General features: G+C 33.2%; 2 protein-coding genes across 2 annotated transcripts; one reads left to right on the top strand and one right to left on the bottom strand.

The window, feature by feature from the left end:
• Positions 1-320: 320 nt before the first annotated feature.
• On the top strand, positions 321-12129 carry LOC123896976. Its single transcript, XM_045947450.1, has 24 exons — positions 321-518; positions 4051-4268; positions 4944-5049; positions 5162-5266; positions 5644-5703; positions 5890-5968; positions 6410-6557; positions 6670-6793; positions 6898-7081; positions 7535-7563; positions 7853-8001; positions 8129-8231; positions 8444-8539; positions 8628-8680; positions 8935-9058; positions 9175-9237; positions 9361-9420; positions 9509-9670; positions 9856-9929; positions 10015-10108; positions 10396-10532; positions 10615-10695; positions 11352-11457; positions 12015-12129. The coding sequence occupies exons 1-24, from the start codon at positions 321-323 to the stop codon at positions 12078-12080; spliced, it is 2619 nt and encodes an 872-aa protein (XP_045803406.1). The 3' UTR covers positions 12081-12129.
• A 447-nt stretch (positions 12130-12576) lies between these two features.
• LOC123892038 lies at positions 12577-14416 on the bottom strand. The gene is made up of 5 exons (XM_045941892.1): positions 13748-14416; positions 13635-13707; positions 13263-13535; positions 12911-13074; positions 12577-12822 (listed from the first exon to the last, which is right to left on the bottom strand). The coding sequence occupies exons 1-5, from the start codon at positions 14414-14416 to the stop codon at positions 12721-12723; spliced, it is 1281 nt and encodes a 426-aa protein (XP_045797848.1). The 3' UTR covers positions 12577-12720.
• Between the last annotated feature and the right edge of the window lie 6986 nt (positions 14417-21402).

The following is a 21402-nucleotide window of genomic DNA, read 5'->3' as shown; positions in this document are numbered from 1 at the left end:
TTTAGCAAGACCCTTAAATTTTATATAAAACTACGTACTTTAGCCGCTTACATAAATTTATTTTTAGTTTTCGTATAAAAATGGTGTGTTTAATCTTTCAAAATAGTACAAATATATATTTTTGATTTAATGAAGGGAGTCGTCTATTTAAGAAGAGTGTTCTACTAATAGAAAGACAAAGTCCAAGCTAAAGTGTTTCCTTGGCAGGGTTGATCCCACCATGTGGAACAGGGGAGCATGTCATCTATTTTTCCCTATATATAATCATCTTTGTTTCCATTAGAGACAAGAAAATTATCAAGTAACATATGGGAAAAAAAATGAGGGTTGCAGTGGTTGGTGCAGGGATTAGTGGGTTGGTTTCTGCTTATACATTAGCAAAAGCTGGTGTGAATGTGGTGTTGTATGAGAAGGAGGAATACATAGGAGGGGAAAGAGTTCATGCCAACAACACTCTTCTTGTTAATACAAAATATGACTTTGATTTGGAACATCTAGGATTCATGTTGCTTAATCCGGTAATCACTTCACTACTCTATGATCTCTTACTATTGTTACAACACATATATATAATTCATTAATTTACTTTAAGGATATATATAAAAAATTGTCGCATGGTTCGGTGGGGGACAAAAATTTAGGTTTTGTCCGGTTCCTTGGCCCCAGTTTGTCCAATCCCAAGAACAGTTTTGAAATCAAACACAAGACAACTAAAGTTGTCTTGTCTAGTCCCTTATTTTTTAGCGGATCAAACAAACCCTTAGTTTAACTAATATTTTAAGTTTCAATGTCGTTAAAACTCTTAAAGAGAATTTATCGTTCACTTAAATTTTACAAAGTTCGAAAAATTAATCTCTACAATTTATTAAAAAAAACAACAAAGGCCTAAGTTTGTTATGCATAGAAAGGATTTGTTTATTCTACCAAAAAAAATAAAAGAAAGGATTTGTTTAACAAAAAAAAAACACTTAAAAGAGACTTAAGTACATATTATAGATTCAATTTTGTTTAACCATCCTTCGAAAAAAAAAAGTGTTTTTTACCATGATACATTTTTTTATAGAAGTCAATGACCAAACTCTTAATCATCTTTTTAAACGAACACTAATTAAGCATACTAATATGGAAGTTTTATCTTAAAATTTGTGTATTTAATACCTTACAAACATAAAAAGTTATCTTTATAGCATTAATTTTATCTTTAATTTTCTTTTTTAGTATGCTTAATAAATGTCTCAAAGTATTTTCAAAATATCAACTTTTTTATAATTAAAGATATTAATCGTCAAAATTATGAATTGTCATACGCCTAATCTGGCGATTCCTATATATATATACTAGCGGGCCAGGCAGGCGCGTTCCGCGCCTGCCTGTGTCTAACTTATGTACCCAAAAAAAAAGATACGCCTTATGTTATGGTGAGTTTGTTAATAAAAGATTTTTGTTGCTACTAAAAAAAAGCAAGGGTAATGTTGGTATTATGAAAATTCTACCCCAAAACTCATGTATTCTTTTTATATATTATAGTATAGAATATATATAGATGAAAAACCATAAAAAAAAAAAAAGAAGTTAAGGGCAATTATGGAATAATTAAAAAACCATAAAGGAAGTTAAGGGCAAAATGGACCAAAAAAAATCCAGCCCAAACTCTCTTATCCCCTTTATATATTGTTATAGATATATATGTGTGTGTGTGTGTGTGTGTGTGTGTGTTCATCATTCTTAGTGTGCGTTCATCTGCTAAAAAAATAAGGGAGTGAACAAGACAATTTCAGCTGTATTCTATTAAATACAAAATGTCTTCTATGACCAAAAAATTGTTATATTCGTATAAAATACAAAATGTCTTCTATAAGCAAAAAATAATGCATGTCTAACTACTTCAAGAGTTTGGTCCGGTGATGAAATAATAGATTTGAGTTTAGTGTTTTAGAAGGAGATATATATCATCATATATGCAAATATTTTTGTAAGATTTAAGATTTTGTCTGCCTACGACTAGCATCATCTTCTCATTCTAATTTTTTTGTTAGAAAAATAAATACACAAGTCTTTTGTCAATGATTTTGTGGTTAGCTTATCGAAAAAAAGAAAAAGGTCAATAGTTTTGTGCCAGGAATATTCCATCAAATAATAAAAAAAAATGTATTTCACAGTAAAAAAGAAAGGAAAATAGTAATTTTTTCGGGGTTCGAATCCCGACTCCTGCATATAAAATGTTGATATCCCTACCAACTGAGTTAAGTTCACGGGGACACCAAGAAAACAATTAAAGAAGATGATTGACTTGATTAAAGCATTGGTGCCAACAAATTGTCCAAGTGGTAAAGTTTTTGGTCCCCTTAAGCATGTGGTCAGAGATTCAGGATTCGATTCCCGACTCATGCGTATAAAGAAAATTCGGTTGGGAGGAGAGAACCCACCTTGAGTGTCCAACAGATTCTCCGACGAATAGTCATCGCTAACAACGCTGAAAACTTCGTACGGTAAAAAAAAAACATTGGGGCCTAATTTCATTTTATTTCAATTTTTTTGGTCAAGCATTTTATTTCAATATTAATACAAAAATTTGAAGTGGTGTAGTTTTTGTTTTAATAAAAAATTAGAAGTGCAAAGATATAAAATTATCCAAGTTGTCCAGTAACATCAGCCGAGAAGAGTACCAGATATCACTATTTCCTTGTTTTTTGTGTTTTTTTTTGTCAAGTTTTCTTTTTAAAAAATATAACCAAAATTAATACTCCTCCGTCCCATTTTAAATTATCTACTTGATCATTTCACACACTTTAAGGAAAATGCATAAATAAAGGAGAGAGTTGTACAATTATTAAACTGCCCTTACTGGTTTGTCATGCGGTTCGACCAGTATCTCAGTGGTTCGACCAATGAACCAGTGACCGAGTACCATCGCCGGTTCGATGTCCGGTCCGGTTTTTAAAACATTGGTTGAGTATGCCACACATAAACATGAGTCCACATAAAGAGTAAAATTGGAAAAAATGACTTTGAAAGTTGTATAGGTCATTTATTTTGGGACAAATCGAAGTAAAAAAAGAGTCATTTAAAATGGGACGGAGGGAGTAATTAGTTGTTAATGTTAATATTTTTTGTCTTCACCAAGATTTAAACTCGAGATCTTTCAATTCCTTAATTTCTTTTAGCTTTAACTCAAATCAGTTGAGCTATCTAACCCTCTCTACTAATTCCTTGTTAAGTGTTAGAGACAACTTTTATTTGGGTCCAAATAGAGACAAAAACTTTAGTGACAAGTTTTATAAATACATGCATAGCATTTTTATATTTTAGAGTTAAATATATTTTAATATGTAGAAAATTAAGATATTTTAAGTTTATTTCCTTTATATTTGTATCTATTTTGTTTTTTATGTGTTGTTGATTCAACTTGTATATTAGCAATTGCGTTATTATGTTTCAAACTTAAGATATGACAACAGATGTAATAAAAGAGTGATGTTAAATGTAACCAAAAAAAAAAAAAGAGTGATGTTAAAAATTACTGGGATTAAATGCAAGAGATTGATGAATTATAATTTGGGTATGCTAAACTTTAGGATAGATATATAGAAGGGGGAAAAAATCAATGAGGATGCATAATCTTCATTTTTTTATATAGTGATGCATAATCTTCATTGTTTTTTACCTTTAGATTAAATAAAATGAATGTCAGTATAAAATTATTTTACATATATGTCTAATAATATATTAAACCAACATATTATTATATTTATGTGTAAAACAATTTTATATCGAAGGTGTCTAATAATATATTGATTTATATACATCGTTGTTTAAAAAAAAATCCTACCGTACCTAATAATATATTGGTTTAATCTAATATATTATTTTTCACGTGTTAATTGACTTGACAAAATAAGTGGAGTATATATCAACCTCTTGTAAAATGTGCTAAAGTTATGCACCAAAAGTACTAAGTTAGAGGGTACAAATTATAAATTTGTGAAAATTAACCTGTGAAAAGTATAATTTAGTCAATAAAATAACAATTGATTATTATTGACTGAGCAGGTAAATTATCCCAATATAATGGAGTTGTTTGAGAGTCTTGGAGTTGATGTGAAATTGTCATACTTGTCAACTTCAGTAAGCCTAGACAATGGCCACGGCTATGAATGGGGTACCCAAAATGGTTTCTCTAGCTTGTTTTCACAGAAGAGAAATGTGTTTAATCCTTATTTTTTGCAAATGATTAGGGAAGTTCACAAGTTCAAAGAAGATGTCCTAAGGTAAGTAATTTCTTCAGCATTGTGCACAATTTTACTAGTTTAATTTTTCAATGAATAGACAAATTAGTCCTCAAAACTGTAAGTTGAAAATTATTCCTTATTTTTGTGAATTGGCATACATGATCAGAGTTTTAAAATGTCATTTAAAATAATATATTCTAGTACGTATTTATTTATTTTTATTGTTCGAAAATATGATGTAACATGTTAACTTGACATGACACATTTCACGCTGATCATCCATCAATGTCAATTTACCAGGGACTAATTTCCATATAAAATTTAGTCAATCTCACAAACTAATGTATCAATAATTATAATTGTGCATAAACCAATGAGGTAGGATGAGATTTAACTGGATATTATTTTCATTGGAGACAATATGCTACCATAAAGCAATACACGCAAATTAGTACTTAAGAGACCTAAAACTTTATAAGCAAATTTGTGATGACATTGATGTGAAATCAACGTGGGTCGTGGAGGTACATATCCGGTCAACATGTCACATCTCAATCTCTAATGGTAATTAGTACGAGTTAATAAAATAACTACTATGATTGATACGTACTTTACAATTTTAGGGATGTATTTGTCGAATCACAAAATTAGAGACTAGTTTACTAGTGTAAAGTTTAGTTTTTGACTTTTTGACATTCAATTTTTACAATGCAGCTGTCTTGATATACTTGAGACTAACCAAGATATTAAACACAATGAGACTTTGGGGAATTTCATTAAGTCAAGGGGATACTCAAAATTATTTCAGAAAGCTTATCTGGTGTGACAAATTTACATCTTGGATTACTGTTTTATGTTTCTTTTATAAACATAATTAGCATTTTTTTCTTATTAGTGTTAGTGATAGATATTGTAACATTCAAAATGTGTAGATTCCACTTTGTGGTTCTATTTGGCCCTGTTCTTCACTTGAAGGAGTTTTCAGCTTTTCTGCTTTCTCAGTCCTCTCATTCTTAAGTAATCACCATCTACTTCAGGTATATGAACAAATTAAACATTTGTTTCTTAACTATCTTGATTTATTTTTTTCGTCCCAAAATAAATGTCATGTAGTTTTTTACACATTGAAAAAAAGAATGTAATTTTATAAAATTATTGGTCCCTGTATTTTAACATCTTATAGTTTTGGTCCCTCCGTCATATGTTTAAACTAAAATTTTGGCGATGTGATATGTTTCAAATGACGTAATATATCATCTAATGATCAGAAAAGAATAACATCGATGAAATTGTAAGAAAGTTCCTTGAAAACGACACTTGTTTTGGGCCGGTAGGAATATATATAAGGAATAAATTAGCCCTAATATTGAAATAATTAAAGATAACTTTTTGATTCACTTGGTTTTCTTTGCAGCTCTTTTATAGTCCACAGTGCAAAATTGTCAGATGGAACTCTCAAAACTTTATTAAGAAGGTATTGTGTTGTGTCAATTATACATTTTATTTCATTTCATATTCTGATAAGAGTGAGATGTGTATCTATCACTAAGTTAAAGAATGAGAATAATTAATGAATGTGACTTAAATGATTGTGGTTATAATTTCTATCATGTTCATATGTAAAACATTTTTGTCATTAATTATTTGTTGGAAAAAGCAGGTGAAAGAAAAGCTTGTGAGTGAAAATTGTCAAATAAAAGTCAATTGTGAGGTGCAATTGGTTTCTTCATCTGATAAAGGTTGGTTATTAATCTAACCATTTTAATCTTCAATTCAGTATTTTCTGCTTGAATATTTCTGCATAAACTTAATATACTTTTGGAGACTATTGGCTGTGAATATTGAAAGAGTATGGAAATGCAATACAAACTTATAACAGAATTGCATGATATGAAACACTGACACAGATACGATAGAGAAACTGACATATAAGTACTAATAATAATTTGATAAAATAGATGTGAATGTGATTGTATGCAATCACTAGTGTCACTGTCAGACACCCGTCACCTGTTAATTAGAAAGCTGATGTATCTGGTCTATAGAAAACTGATGTATCTGGTTGTTATTATAAACCAGATACATTAGCTTTCCAATGCCAGAGGGAGTATTTATCAGCATATTGATTTATATATTGATTGAATCAAGGTACTATAGTAAGTTTAGAAAATTTCTTGCAGGATGTGTTGTGTTATGTGAAGATGGTTCCCAAGAAATGTATGATGGTTGCATAATGACAGTACATGCCCCTGATGCTTTGAGAATATTAGGAGATGAAGCAACATCAGATGAGTGTAGAATACTTGGGGCTTTTCAATATGTATATAGGTAAAATGGAATTTTTTTCATATACAATATCTTTCTAAAGATTTGTTACACCTTCAATCAACCATAACCGCCAGATCATTAAAAACGCTTGACTTTTCATCTGTATATGTAGTGATATATTTCTGCATTGCGACAAAAATTTAATGCCTCGAAATCCTATAGCATGGAGTGCATGGAATTTTCTTGAAACTTCCAATAACAATGTGTTTGTTACTTACTGGATTAATATTCTTCAGGTTAGTAACATCTCAAGAGAGAAAAAAGGTTAAATTTAAACAGAACTTGAAGTTGATTCTTTCATAGAAGGTTAAATATTTCTTCTATTTAATATGACTTATAGAATATTGAAGAAACAAGTCTACCTTTATTTGTAACTGTCAATCCAAATCAGACACCTCAAAATACCTTGCTCAAGTGGTCAACTGGCCATGTAGTCCCAACAGTTACTGCATCAAAGGCATTTCTTGAGCTGGATCATATTCAAGGGAAAAGAAAAATTTGGTTTTCATCAGGTGCATACCAAGGTAAGCTCCAACTTCTTGTGATTATATTGTTGAATCTTATATTGGACTTGAAAAGAGGAATATTGTGTTTTGAATATTCTAAATGGATTAAATTCATTGATCTAGCTTATACAAATGAAGCACATTATGTTAAGTGTCTCACATTGGATAATATATGTTTATATAAATGGAGGCGATCTTTATTTACCTTACAAGCCAATTTTGTAAGGTTGACTTAGGCCCGACCCAAAATTCTAAGATGGTCTCAGAGTCTCCTCCAAGATCCGCTAGGCCACTTGCTATCAGGTTTTCACTATCAGACCACCCACCATTTATATCAACGCATTTAAGTCCAGTAGTGTTGGGCGTGAGGGTGTGTGTTAAACCTTCATTACTAAAATTACCAAAAATATGAAAGAAAAAATACATGTTTAGATAAAATCTCTACTCTACATCTATTTATGTGCTTTTCAGGTTATGGATATCATGGAGATGGATTAAAGGTAGTGAGATCTAACTTTTTAGGATATAATCAAGCTTCTTTCTATATCCTTTGTGAATTGCCAATATAAACAAAACAATTTTCACAACAGGTTCAGTAAACAAATATATATATATATATATATATATATATATATATATATATATATATATATGCAGGCTTCTGTTTCATGAGTTTCACGCTTCTGTTTGCTATCATTTTTTCGATCTTTACTAGTTTTGTTATTACATTTAAAGTTTCAACCATGTTGAAAGGAACAAATAGAGTTATCACTATGGTTTCAATTTCAGGCTGGTATGGATACAGCACATGACATTCTTGGAAGAATTTGTGTCCTTCAAAGCAACCTAAAATACATAATACCATCTTGGACAGAAATGGGAGCACGATTTTTCGTAACTAGATTTCTGAGTGCATATATAACTACTGGAAGTTTAATGTGAGCTCACTTCTTCCATAATAGATACCAACTTATCAAATGTCTCTTTCGCTTTCGCCATTTCAAGATGGTAATAATGTACTTTCACATATAGTATCAGTAATACATTGGTTTTGGGATGTATCAGGCTATTGGAAGAAGGGGGGACAATATTAACCTTTGCGGGATCTAAGGAAAAATGCCCCTTAAAAAGTGTTTTAAGAATCCACAATCCCCAATTTTATTGGAAGGTTTGTAATTTTAATTCATTTGTGGATGCTTGATGTCATTCAAGGCTTACTATTGTCAGTACTATGAAGCACGAACACAAACATGGACACCGGACACGACACAGATACTGATACATCGACACTGATAATAATTTGATAAAATGACACAATATAACTAAATTTTTTGTGTTTTGCTAAATGTAATACTTGATTAATATTAATGAGATTTTCAGGTTATGACAAATGGTGATTTAGGTCTTGCAAGTGCATATATTGATGGTGACTTTTCATTTGTTGATACAAACAAAGGACTTCTAAATTTTATTTTAGTAAGCAGATTGATCTTTATTTTAGCTAACATGATCTCTTATGATCTTTTCACTTTATTATAATGCACTTTTTGGTCTTTTAATGTAGATTCTTGTAGCCAACAGAGATTTCAATGCATCTAACTCAACATTAAAGAATCGGTAAGCTCACATTGAATCATGTGTCAAATCTTTCATTAAAAGCAGTGTTATTCAATATCGGCTATAGTTTGCAGAATTTAGTACAAAATGTAATCCGGTTTATATTTAGTACAAAATGTTGTCAAACGGTGCTATGGCACTATTGCGTACTGGAATTTGAACAAACTGCTATTTTCTGTGATTCACAATTGACAATACTGAATAAAAGTATTACTGAAATTTGTGTCAACATTTTTCTAATTTTGACGCTCTAGGGGTTGGTGGACGCCAGTTTTCTTTACGGCTGGTTTAGCATCTGCAAAGTTCTTCATCAAGCATGTTTCAAGGAAAAATACCGTCACACAAGCTTGCAGAAACATCTCTATGCATTATGATTTGGTATAAACTCACAAGATCATTACTCTCCTTTATGCATTTTGTGTTTTCCCTTTCCATTTCATGAAATTATATCAGTGTTGAATTTAAGCCAAATTCGTTTTTTCACCTTTTTATAGAGCAATGAACTCTTTGCATGTTTCTTGGACGAAAAAATGCAATATTCATGTGGAGTGTTTAAGGTAAGAACAATGATTTGTTTGATCCAAATTTTATGCAAAAGATATACTTATTTCTCCATAGAATTCAATAGCATTGGTTAATATATTTTCCTTCATTTCTTCGTTACTTAATTTATCCGCTAGAATGAAGACGAAGACTTAAAAGAGGCACAAAAGAGAAAAATCTCAATTCTAACAGAAAAAGTGAGTGTAGTTTCTTTGACTTCCATTATATTCATATTTTGGTTGATATATTCATAAAGGTCTAATACCATAACTTAAAAAAATTTAGGCGCGAATAGATAGAAAACATGAAATTCTCGACATTGGATGCGGATGGGGTGGTTTTGCAATTGAAGTTGTTAAACAAACTGGTTGCAAGTACACTGGCATCACTCTGTCTAAGGAGCAGCTCAAATATGCAGAAAATAAAGTCAAAGAAGCTGGACTTAAGGTACTATATAAACAAAGCTTTGTATTTTCTAGATTTCTTGTAAGTTGTAAACTAGGTAAAACCATCCCCATCCGTTAAGAAGAATAGTGTTGGGCACGAGGGGGTGTGTTAAGAAGTCTCACATTGGTTGTGAAATGATCCGAATATATCTCAATTCTGAGAAGAACTAATCCATATGGTTTCAGGACCATATAACATTTCTCTTGTGTGACTATCGCCAACTGTCCAGGACAAGAAAGTATGATAGGATTATATCATGGTGAGTTATTTTTCGTATTTTTACTGGTAATGTCTTGCAACAAATATTTCAATATAATTGTATTTACTGATTAAGAAAACTACAGTGAAATGATTGAAGCTGTTGGACATGAGTATATGGAAGAGTTTTTCGGCTGTTGTGATTCAGCATTGGCAGATGATGGACTTCTTGTTCTCCAGGTATTTTAGAAGTTAGTTATATTTTGAGTTCAGTTGTTTCTAATTGTTGGAGATTCAGTGAGAAACCACATCTCCACCGAAAATCATAACGAATTAGGTATACGAGACATCTCTTTAATATGATTTTTCATCTAACACAGTCCTAATCAAGGTGGGATTGACCACTTATTCTTCAATTTCAACTGTGATTTTATCATTTAAATTGTATAAGTATGCATTTTATACCATCATCTAATTTTTTTTGCAATCTGAAATTATTAACTAAAGATGGTTATATTGTACTATAGTTCACATCGATACCGGATGAGCGTTACGATGCATACAGACGAAGTTCCGAGTTTATAAAAGAATATGTTTTTCCTGGCTGTTGTATACCTTCTTTGAGTAGAGTAACATCAGCTATGTCAGCTGCATCTAGACTATGGTACATATGTTACATTTTTAATGAGTTCAATGATAATTTCTTGCATTCAATTTATCTTACACATAAATATTGGATCATATAGTGTGGAGCATGCTGAAAACATTGGAATTCATTACTACCCAACTTTGAGATGGTGGAGAAAGAATTTCTTGGAAAACCATAGGTATGCTTTTAACTTCATTGATACTTTATTTAGTTCTTTTTTATTGTCTAAATTGCACTTTTGGCAGTCTAACTTTTGCAACCTTGCGATTTTGGCCAATAACTTTAACCCCTTTTGCAAAATGTTGGTCTCCCATGATTTTGAACAAGTCAATGCACACGCGGACAGAGACTCGCATGCCACATTAACATAAGTGGCAAGATATGCTGATGTGGCATGTGAGTCGTTGTCCATATGTGCAAGACATGTTGACGTGACATATGAATCACTGTCCACGTGTGCAAGACTTGCTGACATGGCGTCCAAATCAATTGGGGTCCAGCCTTTTGCAAAAGAGGCTAGATTTAGGGGGGCTAAAAGTGCTATTATGAAAGTTATGGGGCCAAAATCGCAAGTTTGTGAAAATTAAGGGGTCAAAAGTGAAATTTAGTCTTTTTTATTTTGCTATTGGCTTAGTGACCAACAAATACTTAAATAAATACACACACGTGGAGAGGGAAATGTGATGACTTGAGTTCGAACCCAAGATTCCATATAAAATGTCGTCACAGCCAAACTATTAGGCTATAACAACGAAGACATATTTTATTTACTTATATGAAATTAAAGTAGCTAAATAAATTACTTAACTATTGAAAACTTGTCTTTGTTTTCAGCAAAATTACGGCTCTTGGATTTGATGAAAAGTTTGTTAGAATATGGGAATACTATTTTGATTACTGTGCTGCTGGTTTTAAGTCAAGGACACTTGGGAATTATCAGGTACTCTCCCTCTATTCCTTCTCAATTATTCATTTTCAAAGTGAATTGAAATTAGAAACTGCAGAGCTTTCGAGGACAAGCAATTTGTTTGGTGCACCAAATGGTCATGAAATGAAGAAACTGATAAACTAGAAATGCAATATGACAGAATGTGATTATGCAGAAACAAAATTATGCAGCAATGGAGAAACGTAATTATAAACGGATTTGGATCGCTTGCATTCAGCAATTCCTGACATTCAACCGGTCTGCACATCAGTGGCCGTTAGGTCAAGATCAGATGGTCTAAGATCCTATGGCCACTGATGTACTGACTGTAGAATGTTTGGAGATGGCGGCAATCCAAATCCGAGGGACTATAGTGGTCCATGTCCTTGGTTTACTCACTTTAGGGAAATGGCGGCTACTTGGAAAAACTGCCTAGGAACTCCTTTTAGCTTTTAGGCACTTGTTCAAAAATAAAATTATTTTAACATAGCATTTATCATAAATTTGATATGCATATTGCTATAGTCAGAACTTGATCTAGTAAATGATTGGTTTTTTTGTATATGTAGATGGTTTTCTCGCGCCCTGGAAACAATACTGCATTTAGCAATCCATACAACAGCTTGGCTTTTTAAGTTGCTTGTACTCTCAATCTCAAGGGAGATTATATATGCACTCTATCTTTATTATGATTATGATATGAAATATGTAAGCGTACTTATCATATACTCCTATATTCTTACCTATATTCATCCGTGAACCTTCATGAATTGTACATATGTTTGCTTAAGCTTACTGAATTCTGGTAAGTACATTGTCAGTTATTGTTAGAAAATCACTCACATATCATGTGCGCGATTTTGGATAGATGTTCTATAGAAAATCTCACACCAAATCCTCCTTCATTTTTAGGCTAATTTTATTCTATCCTACCAAATGAATACCCTTATCAGAAACACCCTATCGTATGAAGTTCCTAGTCATTTTATCAATATTATTATAAATCTTCAACAGTAACAAACTCAACAATAGCATATAATAACTTAATAAGTAGAGGTAGAATTGAGAACTAAATTTTCTATAGTGAAACTTCCAGCAAACTTAAAAAGTTATATTTTCCACAACAAAATTGGAATCCATCTTGTTCTGCACATATCATACAAAAACAAAGATAATTTTCAAGAGTTTTTGCCGCAAATAGATAATATCGCAGTAATTCTTCCCCTCGCTGCCTCTGCAACATTAGTTTCTTCATTTTCATTCCGGAAAATTACGTCATTTCTCCTCCTTAATGGTTGTTAGGAATTGGTTGAGTCCAATTGTCAAAGCAGCAGACGATGACGTTGGGTTCAACCAAGCTTTTAGGATGCTGAGACCCTGCAACATATTATAATAATGTATGCAAATGAAACTTACTAATTGGATTGAATGAAAACAATAATTAAGATCTTGAACAATGGCTTACCTCCTTCTGACCAATAGTAACAACTTTTTCATCTACATCAGATAGTGAAACATTTGAGCTATTAAGATGTGAAATAGCATTGAAGGGCGACATTGGAGTCACAACCAAGTCATCGGTCACCATGTATGTCGATGGTCCTTTGACAAATTCTCCACGATTCGATGATTTTGAAGCAGAGAACTTAGGATCAACAAAATCTAAAAGGACACGCATATCACCATCATAACCATAACTAAAACCATCCTTGGGAGTCGTAGCAATAGTAGTTAGTGCACGAAAGTAGGAATACGGACACCCCGGTAAGTATGAAAATAATAGACGGGTAAGGAAGCTGTTTCAATAGGAATAATTTGGTTGTCAAGCCCAAATTGTGCGACAACGGAAAGCTTTGTCAGTTTATTTTTGAGATCTTGTGAGAGTAAATAATTTTCAGGACTCAACTCCGTCATGCTTTTGTATAAATTTTCAAAGCAGTTTAAAGAAGAAAAACCTTGAAACATATGCAGCACTCCTCCTAAGGGGAAGGTTAAAAAACTGTAAATAAAGTTAATAAAATCATCACTTGTTTCAGCAAACAAAATCTTGCCAGTTGATTTTCTTCTCATAACTTTAATAGATATCTGCCTACGCCGTTCGGATGTCACTTTACCAATCTTACAGATGACAGGTTCAGAATATTTTTTCTTCTCATAATTAGGAATTTTCTGACCAATGATAAGTTCAGAATATTTTTTCTTAAAGATGAAGTCTGTCAGCGGCGTCTTTGAGACTAATGACAACTTCAGAATATCTAGTACCTGCAAAAATAAAAAGACGAGAAAAATTAATCAACTGCGCCGATAATATACTTAAGAAGAGAGTTATATATAGAGAGGATACCTCTTTCCTTTTTATATCAACTGTTTGTTCCACAAAAGCGCCAATGTCAGTGATATCTTGTTTTGGAAGTAATCGTGCATAAGTTCCAAAAACATTAGGCATCACATAAAGATCGTCAGAAATAATAAACGAAGCAGTTTCCTTAACAAATCCGCTTTCCAAAATCAAACATTCTGTTGGTAGGGACATTTCTCTGTTCAATATGTATCCACAACTGCACTTTTGATTCTTAAATAAGCTCAAAAGGCTCCCACTTTCCTTTCTAACACAGTCAAATATCCTACAGACGAAGTGCTTCATCGGTTCTGTGTCATCGATATTCAGTTTCATCTTCCGGCAATAAGCTTCCATGGAATTTCTTGGCTTGAGTAGCATTTCCTTGCAAGTATTAGTCCATAGACATTGTTCATCAAGATTTGTCACACTTTGATAGATTGAGCTAATGATGCCAAATCGAACTCCTTCAATATTCGATTCCTCGGCTACACGTCTAGCAATAGTACCTAAAGGCAATGTTAAGAAGCTGAATAGAGCATCAACAAAATCCTTCCCTGCCTCAGCATACATAACTTTGTTACTTTCTTTGTTCACCATAACTCTCAATGTAACTTTGCTCCAATCTGCCATTGTAGAATTGTAATTATTCTCTGTGAAATTGTGCTACTTAAATATACAGCACTTGCTTCATGGTGTGGACGCTTTGTTTCTTCTTTAATTAGTGAACAAAATGGCAATTAAGAAAATAATTTGCTAAAGCCAAGAAATTATATGACTTTGGAAAGGAAACCGTATATCTTTTTGACTACACTTTGGAAAGGAAATAGTCACACATCACATTAATTAAGAAAACAATCAAAGGGCAGCATTAATTTACGTCAAAAAAATTAAGGTTTTTATTGATCAACCAATAAAAATAGTAGTAAGTCATATGCATGTGAAATAAAAGTTAATTACAAGTTACTTGTGGATGCAAATCTATTTATGTAACTAGTTCTTATAATTGATTGATGGGTAAATACTCCCCAAATTATGAAGGAATAGAATAGACCTCAAAAACGTTAACATTGTAACATTAATTTACTACTCCTTCAGGTTCTTTTTATAAGTAACACTTTGAGAAAAAAAATTGGTCTTTTTTATAAGAAACTTTGACCAATTTTCAAATGTTTTAAATGTTCAATTTCACTTATGCTCTTATTTATTATGAGAGAGAATTTAAAAATAAGTAAATTAGTTGAATAAAGAGTAATTAAATAAGGGTATAAATGGAATAAATTTAAATTTATAAAAGTATTAAATAAAAATAACTATGTTAAATGTGTTTCATTGGCCTGTGTGATTTTTTCAAAGTGTTTATTATAAAAAAGACCGACGGGAGTACTATATATTGTAAGGTCTCTTTGGGAAGACTCATTTTTGAGCTCATACTCCATCCGTTCCAAAATGAGTTACCCATTTTGATTATATACACTATTTATATAACTTGTTTTGACCATATTTTTTTTCCCGCTAATAAAGTGAATATGTCTTATACTCTTATTAAGTTCATCCGTTTGCAATCGTAATTGTCTACTTGTTTAATCATACTAATGGCTAGGGGTAAGGTTTGGTAAAAAAAAAAAAAAAAACACACTCTAGCGTAAGATTTTAACTCCCTTCAAATACAATTCACTTGACTGCACGGATAAAGACGACATTCTCAAGCATACATATGCCTTCTCAATTTGTATTAATATTATAGGAGGGTCCGTTTGGTGCGCAGGATAAGATAGTGACGGGATAGGATATACGACAGGATAAGGATAGGATATGATTTCAGCAGGATAATAGTTATCCTCAGTTATCCTATCCTGTGTTTGGTGCACACAGTGTAACGACCCAAATTTATTATTCACTATGTAAGTGTTTAATTATTTGGTAACGTGATTTTTAAGTAAGATAGTAACTTTAAGTTATTTATCGAGAGTTTTAGTTAACGCGCGAGTTAGTGAGTTTTAACACGAGTTAGGCCGAGCAATTGAGCTTGAGGCCCAATGGACCTTGTCTCATGAGAGGGGGCGCTATTTATAGCCCTTAGAGAGAGAAAGTGTCACATTTTGTGACTTTGAAGAGGAGGAAGAGAGAAGGGAGAGCAAGAGGAGAGCTAGGGCAAGCTTGAGCTAGAGGGATCAAGAGCAAATCGTCGAGCTTTCGTCGGATTAAGGTACGAGAGTTAGATTGCATATTCATGAGTGGTCATAAAGAGGGGAGGATGTCGATTCCTCCATTCCCAAACTCTTTCACTCATTTTCGTTTTGGGTTGAGGGATCTTTTCTAAACAAAAGTGAATTCTAATGATTAAAACATGTTTAATGTACTTTTAACATGTAGTAAGAACGAATTTGTGGGGTAAAATTGGGTATTTGTTTTATGTTTGAGCAAGATTTGTGTGTTCTTGAGCTTTTTGTTCAAAAGTGGTAAATCACTACTTTTTCGATGTATATGTGGTAGATCGGTGAAATGAACCGTCCTTTTATGTTCATATATGTGTTGTGTACTTGAATATAAACTTATTTGGGGTTTATAACATGAAAAATGGGATTTTTGGGTGATTTGAAGTGAAAATCGCATGTTTTGAGCATTCCTGACAGGAGGCCTTCGCTACGGCTCGCTACAGCTCGCCACGAGCATGAGTTCCACTGGTGTGGTTCTCTACGGCTCGCTAGGCCTTCGCTCAGCGAACAGGGCAGGTTCGCTACGGCTCGCCAGGCCTTCGCTTAGCTAACAGACTGGAAAGTCAACGGTTGACCTCAGGGTTGACTTTTTTACAGCTTTTGCACCCGGAACTTATTTTACCCAGTTTTTCGCGTAGATTCCGATTCCGGAGTTTGTTTTGTGAGATAATGCATGCTTAATACAATTGACTTATATTATTAGTATTGTGTTAAAATGTGAGTAAATGCATTGTATGTGTTGATGAATTATTGAAGGTATGTGTCAAATATAATTGTTGTTGATGATTGTTGATGATGTTTGTTTAAATATCAAAGAAGAATATTAAGGTGTAAATCAACTTAATAAAGAAGAATATTATGAATTATATTGTAATCCTAATAAAGAAGAATATTAGAATTATGTTATTCTAATAAAGAAGGATATTAAGGTATAGTGTTATCTTAATAAAGAAGTAATGATGGATAGTGTTCCACATTAGTAAAGGAAGAGCTTAATGCTAATTAAAATGATTGTGTGAGAGTATTCATGAAAACATACATGCATTCATGAATTATATTAGGGATATTGGATATTCCAATAAAGAAGGATATCGGATTATATTTATCCGATAAAGAAGGATATTAGAGGTGAGATACTCTAATAAAGAAGATGGTACCACATGCATTAGATATGTCTAGGGTGACATAGCATGAGTTGTGGCATTAGATTGCATTAGGATTATCTGTACATTACGTGATAATTGGTGTGTGACACATATCTTGAACTTGAGATGAATTGTCTATACTTGCTAGATGATGTGTTGATTACAATTATATTGTAATCTATAATTGATTGAAGTGTTAGATGTTTTATTAACCCTAAATGATACTTCTATGTGTTGATGCCTAATAATCTTATAATTGAACAAAGATTGAGAATGTATGCTTGTGATGCTTTGTTGTTTGTAAATGATGTTTTGATTACAATTATCTTGTAATCTATTATTGAATGAAGATATTAATGTATATTTGTGAGTTAGAATATGCATGATAATAATGATGAAGTGTGAGTATATTTCTCACACTAGTATGTTGATGTTTATGTTATCTAACTCTCCGTTTTGTGTATTTGACTGGTTTGGGACCAGATTTCACAGGTTATGTGTTTATCGATGTCGAGTCGTCGGTGAAGTTCCGCTCTGATTGTGACACGGGAAAAAGGGGTTTTATATGTATATAGAGTCTCCTTATCTAGGTTGTTTTGTATAGTTAATAAATACATTATTTGATTTAAGATTTGTATAAACGAGTATTTTTACTAATTAACTACATTAGTATTTTTGTAAAGAGGAGTGTAATACCTAGAACCAATGTTCATAAATAACTTTCAATTTTTCCGTTGCGTATTTTGAAAAAGATTTAATAAACGTAGAATCACTACAATAATGGGTTTGGGTGTTACAATTGGTATCAGAGCCCCGTTGTCTTCGGACTGTGTGGGTTATGTGTCGATCAGAGCAGGTCTGTGCAGTCAGGCCTAGTGAGCGTTGTGTGTCAGTCGTGTTTGTCTGTGAGTCATAACTTCTTGTGAATTAAATGTTGTAGATACACTTGCACCTTAATCACTAATTATCTATCTTGCAAATGTATGATAAGTTTCATGAATTTTGTGGACATGTTGTTTTACTTAATTCTTGAAACTTGGGTTTTAATTGGTGTTGATTTATGAATTTATAGTTTCATAAGTAACGATTAGTTGTGAAGTGTTTGTTTTATGAATTTACTTATTGTTGTTTATTCATGACCCGTAGGTAATGTGAATTGGAATAAGTTATCCATTCTTTTGTTGAGTGTTTGATGTGAATGCTTAAATTTTTAACCTTTGTGTGGTTTAAATTCGGTTGTTGTGGTTTGTTTATGTATTGTTGAAGATCCGGCATGATATAAAACTGCATGTGAAGATCCGGCATGATATAAAACTGCACGTGACGATCCGGCATGATGTAAAACTGCATGTGAAGATGATATTGGCGTTAGTAACCAATTAAAATAATAAAATGATGAAGATTTTTTTGAAAATTATTTTTTTTCAAGAAAGTGAGGAGGGTAGGATATTATATTAGTGTATCCTAGTACGTGTTTGTTATATGTTTTGTTTATAACATATGCTAGATTATTACTAGTACATTGGGTTGTTCGTGTGAGTCATAGTAGATGACTATGTGGTGTTCTTAATGAACTAGGTGAATGTTTTACACATGTTTTGGTTACCTTATGGTACCATGTGAATTCTCATGATTGAGTTAATTGTTTTCTTGCACGTGATGCGTATATGAATATGAATTGTTGCTATGCAATATTCATTTTTATTGAGTTGTTTTGTGTCCGATGAGGTTGAGTGAATTATAACATGATATGATTGTGTATAATTAATGATGAATGTGCATTCATGTTAGTATAGAAGATAAATATGGATGTTAGATATTGAAATTCCTGGCACACAGTGGACAGGTGTTGCTCAAGGTGTAGCAACACTTGTCTGTTGTAGACAGATGTTGTAACTGGTGCGCCAACACTTGTCTATAAACACAGCAAATAACATAAAACAACACAAACAGTAAAGTAAATAACACACGAGAGTTGTTAACCCAGTTCAGCCTAAAGCCTACTCTGGGGGATACCAATCCAGGAATGAAGTCCACTATCAGCAGTATTACTTCGAAGCTAAACTCACCCGTTTACAACTTCTCACTTAATCACTACCCAATGACCCTTCTACCTAGGAACTCCTAGATATGAGACCCCGTCCCAATTCCCACCTTAGCAACACAGACAGCGCTGCTATTCAATTCCACGAACACAACAGGTGGAGACACACTCCTAAGAAACTAGGATTCACTCTTGCTTAAAAGCTTGCGAGTAAACCACACAACACAATAGAACAATCTCCGTACTTCAAAGCTTAGGAGAAGTTCACACTTACAACTCAATAACACTCAGGTCCTAAGCTTGCATCAATGAGACACAAGATAGGCTCACAATTAACACTCTAAAATCCCTAAAACACACGCTTTGTAAGAACACGATTTTAGATGCTTGAAACCATATGCTTGCCTTCGTATTTATAGTAGTAGAATGACTTGGGCTTCAAGACAAAATTAGGGCTTCTAGAATTGCGGCAGCAGTGATATATTTCTGAACATAATAGTTATATTTTTGAAACCGCAAAAATATATTTTCCAAAAATATAATTCCTTTGGAAAATAAAACTAGGGTTTGGCTGCCTCCTGAATCACATTAAACACGTGCGCCTTCTTCTGCAAGATACCTTGAACAAATTCTTCAAACAGATCTTCAAAAGATTGCGTAGAAAATAATAACACCTTAGCTGGCGCGCGCAGGAACAGAGTCAGGTGTTGTTCCAAAGTGTCCCAACATTTGTCACAACACTTGGGGTCAGCACACTTGTCTCAACACTTGGCTAAAATATGTTTTTGCAAAATGTAGCCAATATACAAAAACCCAACAATCTCCCCCTTTGGCAAATTTTGGCTAAAACAATATCAGACCAGTATATAGAGAGACATAGTATTACCTTTCCTTCAAGTCAACATTATCACACAACTAGGAAAGAAAGTAACACATAATAAAACTACTTCCAAGAGAGGTAAGTAGCATCAGAGGCAATGCAACAGCGGAATAAAAACAACTAGCCTCATGGAACAACACAAGGGAGAAATAAACTCCCAATAGTAGATGCTTAGAAGTAGGAGAAATAAACTCCTAATAGTGTAAAGCGCATTTCTTCAACATAAGAACATCAGGAAAAATAAATTCCCATAAACATCTGAGAAAAATAAATTCTCAGTCATAGTGGATAGTGGACTCAATAGTCAGGTGCCATAGCACTTGGCACAACATTTGTCATCAAATACATTCAGGCGATCAAGAGATAATATTACTCGCACTCCCCCTGAATTCATGCATACACACATCAGATAGAGAAAGAATATTCACTACTCCCCCTCAGTACATGCATATTACTCACACTCCCCCTCAATACGAGCATACGAACAAAAACACAATCACAGTCACCAGATGTGAGAACATCTGTCTTCACAATCACAGTCACCAGATGTGAGAACATCTGTCTTCACACTTGTCACACACACACACACACTACTCCCCCTTTCTAGCCACAATTTAGACAAACATCATGCATAGGAAATAGAAGTGTCAGGGTGCAATTATTACAGACCATAGAGCACACACAGGTGCTAGAAATCCAGGGCCTTGCCCATAAAAGGAACAACAAAGAAAAACACCAAAAATTCATCAGAAACAAATATAAGGAAACATCAGAAATCATATTGAAGAACTTTCATCAGAGTCCTCCATCACATCCTCAGAGCCATCCTCAGAGTCACTAGTTCCTTCTCCTTCTTGTTCATTAGGCTCACCCTCAACAGTCTCAGCAGCCTCCTCAGCCTTCAGTGCCTCAATTACACGATCAATTTTCAATTTTCTTGCCTCAAGGGCTCTGCTAGTCTCAGTAAGATCAGCAATCATCTGCTTCCTTGAAAGTACACCACCCTGGACAGATGTGCCAACACCTGCTGCAGCATTTGTCCCATCCAGCAGCCTCTGCTCAATCACCAACACCCCTTTCCTTTTACAAGGAACATCAGTACTTCTTAGTATATCTGGGTGTTGCTCAAGAATGATATTGCATAGCAGAGTGGGGAGAGCAACTGGCTTCTCAACAGCATATGTCAGAGCATGACTTAAAGTTTCTTGAAAGAAATAAGCTCCATAGTCAAAATTGGCCTTGGTACCCACAGCATAGATGAACCTACCCAATCCTCTTGCCACATCTCCTGAGTGGGTTGTTGATAACACCGAAAAATGCACTATTTATTT

This window comes from Trifolium pratense, linkage group LG1 (genome assembly GCF_020283565.1).
Source record: "Trifolium pratense cultivar HEN17-A07 linkage group LG1, ARS_RC_1.1, whole genome shotgun sequence".
In the NCBI taxonomy this organism is placed as follows: Eukaryota; Viridiplantae; Streptophyta; class Magnoliopsida; order Fabales; family Fabaceae; genus Trifolium; species Trifolium pratense.
The sequence above is the reverse complement of the archived record's forward strand: the minus strand, read 5'-3'. Positions and strand labels throughout refer to the sequence as shown.

What these genes read in the sequence shown, in the direction of transcription:
- LOC123896976 (XM_045947450.1), top strand. Translation starts at nt 321, where the DNA reads ATGAGGGTTGCAGTGGTTGGTGCAGGGATTAGTGGGTTGGTTTCTGCT. An exon ending in GATTCATGTTGCTTAATCCG is followed by an intron (nt 519 to 4,050) that starts GTAATCACTTCA and finishes TTGACTGAGCAG; the next exon opens with GTAAATTATCCCAATATAAT. An exon ending in TATGATAGGATTATATCATG is followed by an intron (nt 9,930 to 10,014) that starts GTGAGTTATTTT and finishes AGAAAACTACAG; the next exon opens with TGAAATGATTGAAGCTGTTG.
- LOC123892038 (XM_045941892.1), bottom strand. Translation starts at nt 14,416, where the DNA reads ATGGCAGATTGGAGCAAAGTTACATTGAGAGTTATGGTGAACAAAGAA. An exon ending in TCTTCTTAAGTATATTATCG is followed by an intron (nt 13,708 to 13,747) that starts GCGCAGTTGATT and finishes TTATTTTTGCAG; the next exon opens with GTACTAGATATTCTGAAGTT. An exon ending in ACAATTTGGGCTTGACAACC is followed by an intron (nt 13,075 to 13,262) that starts AAATTATTCCTA and finishes CTGCTTCAAAAT; the next exon opens with CATCGAATCGTGGAGAATTT.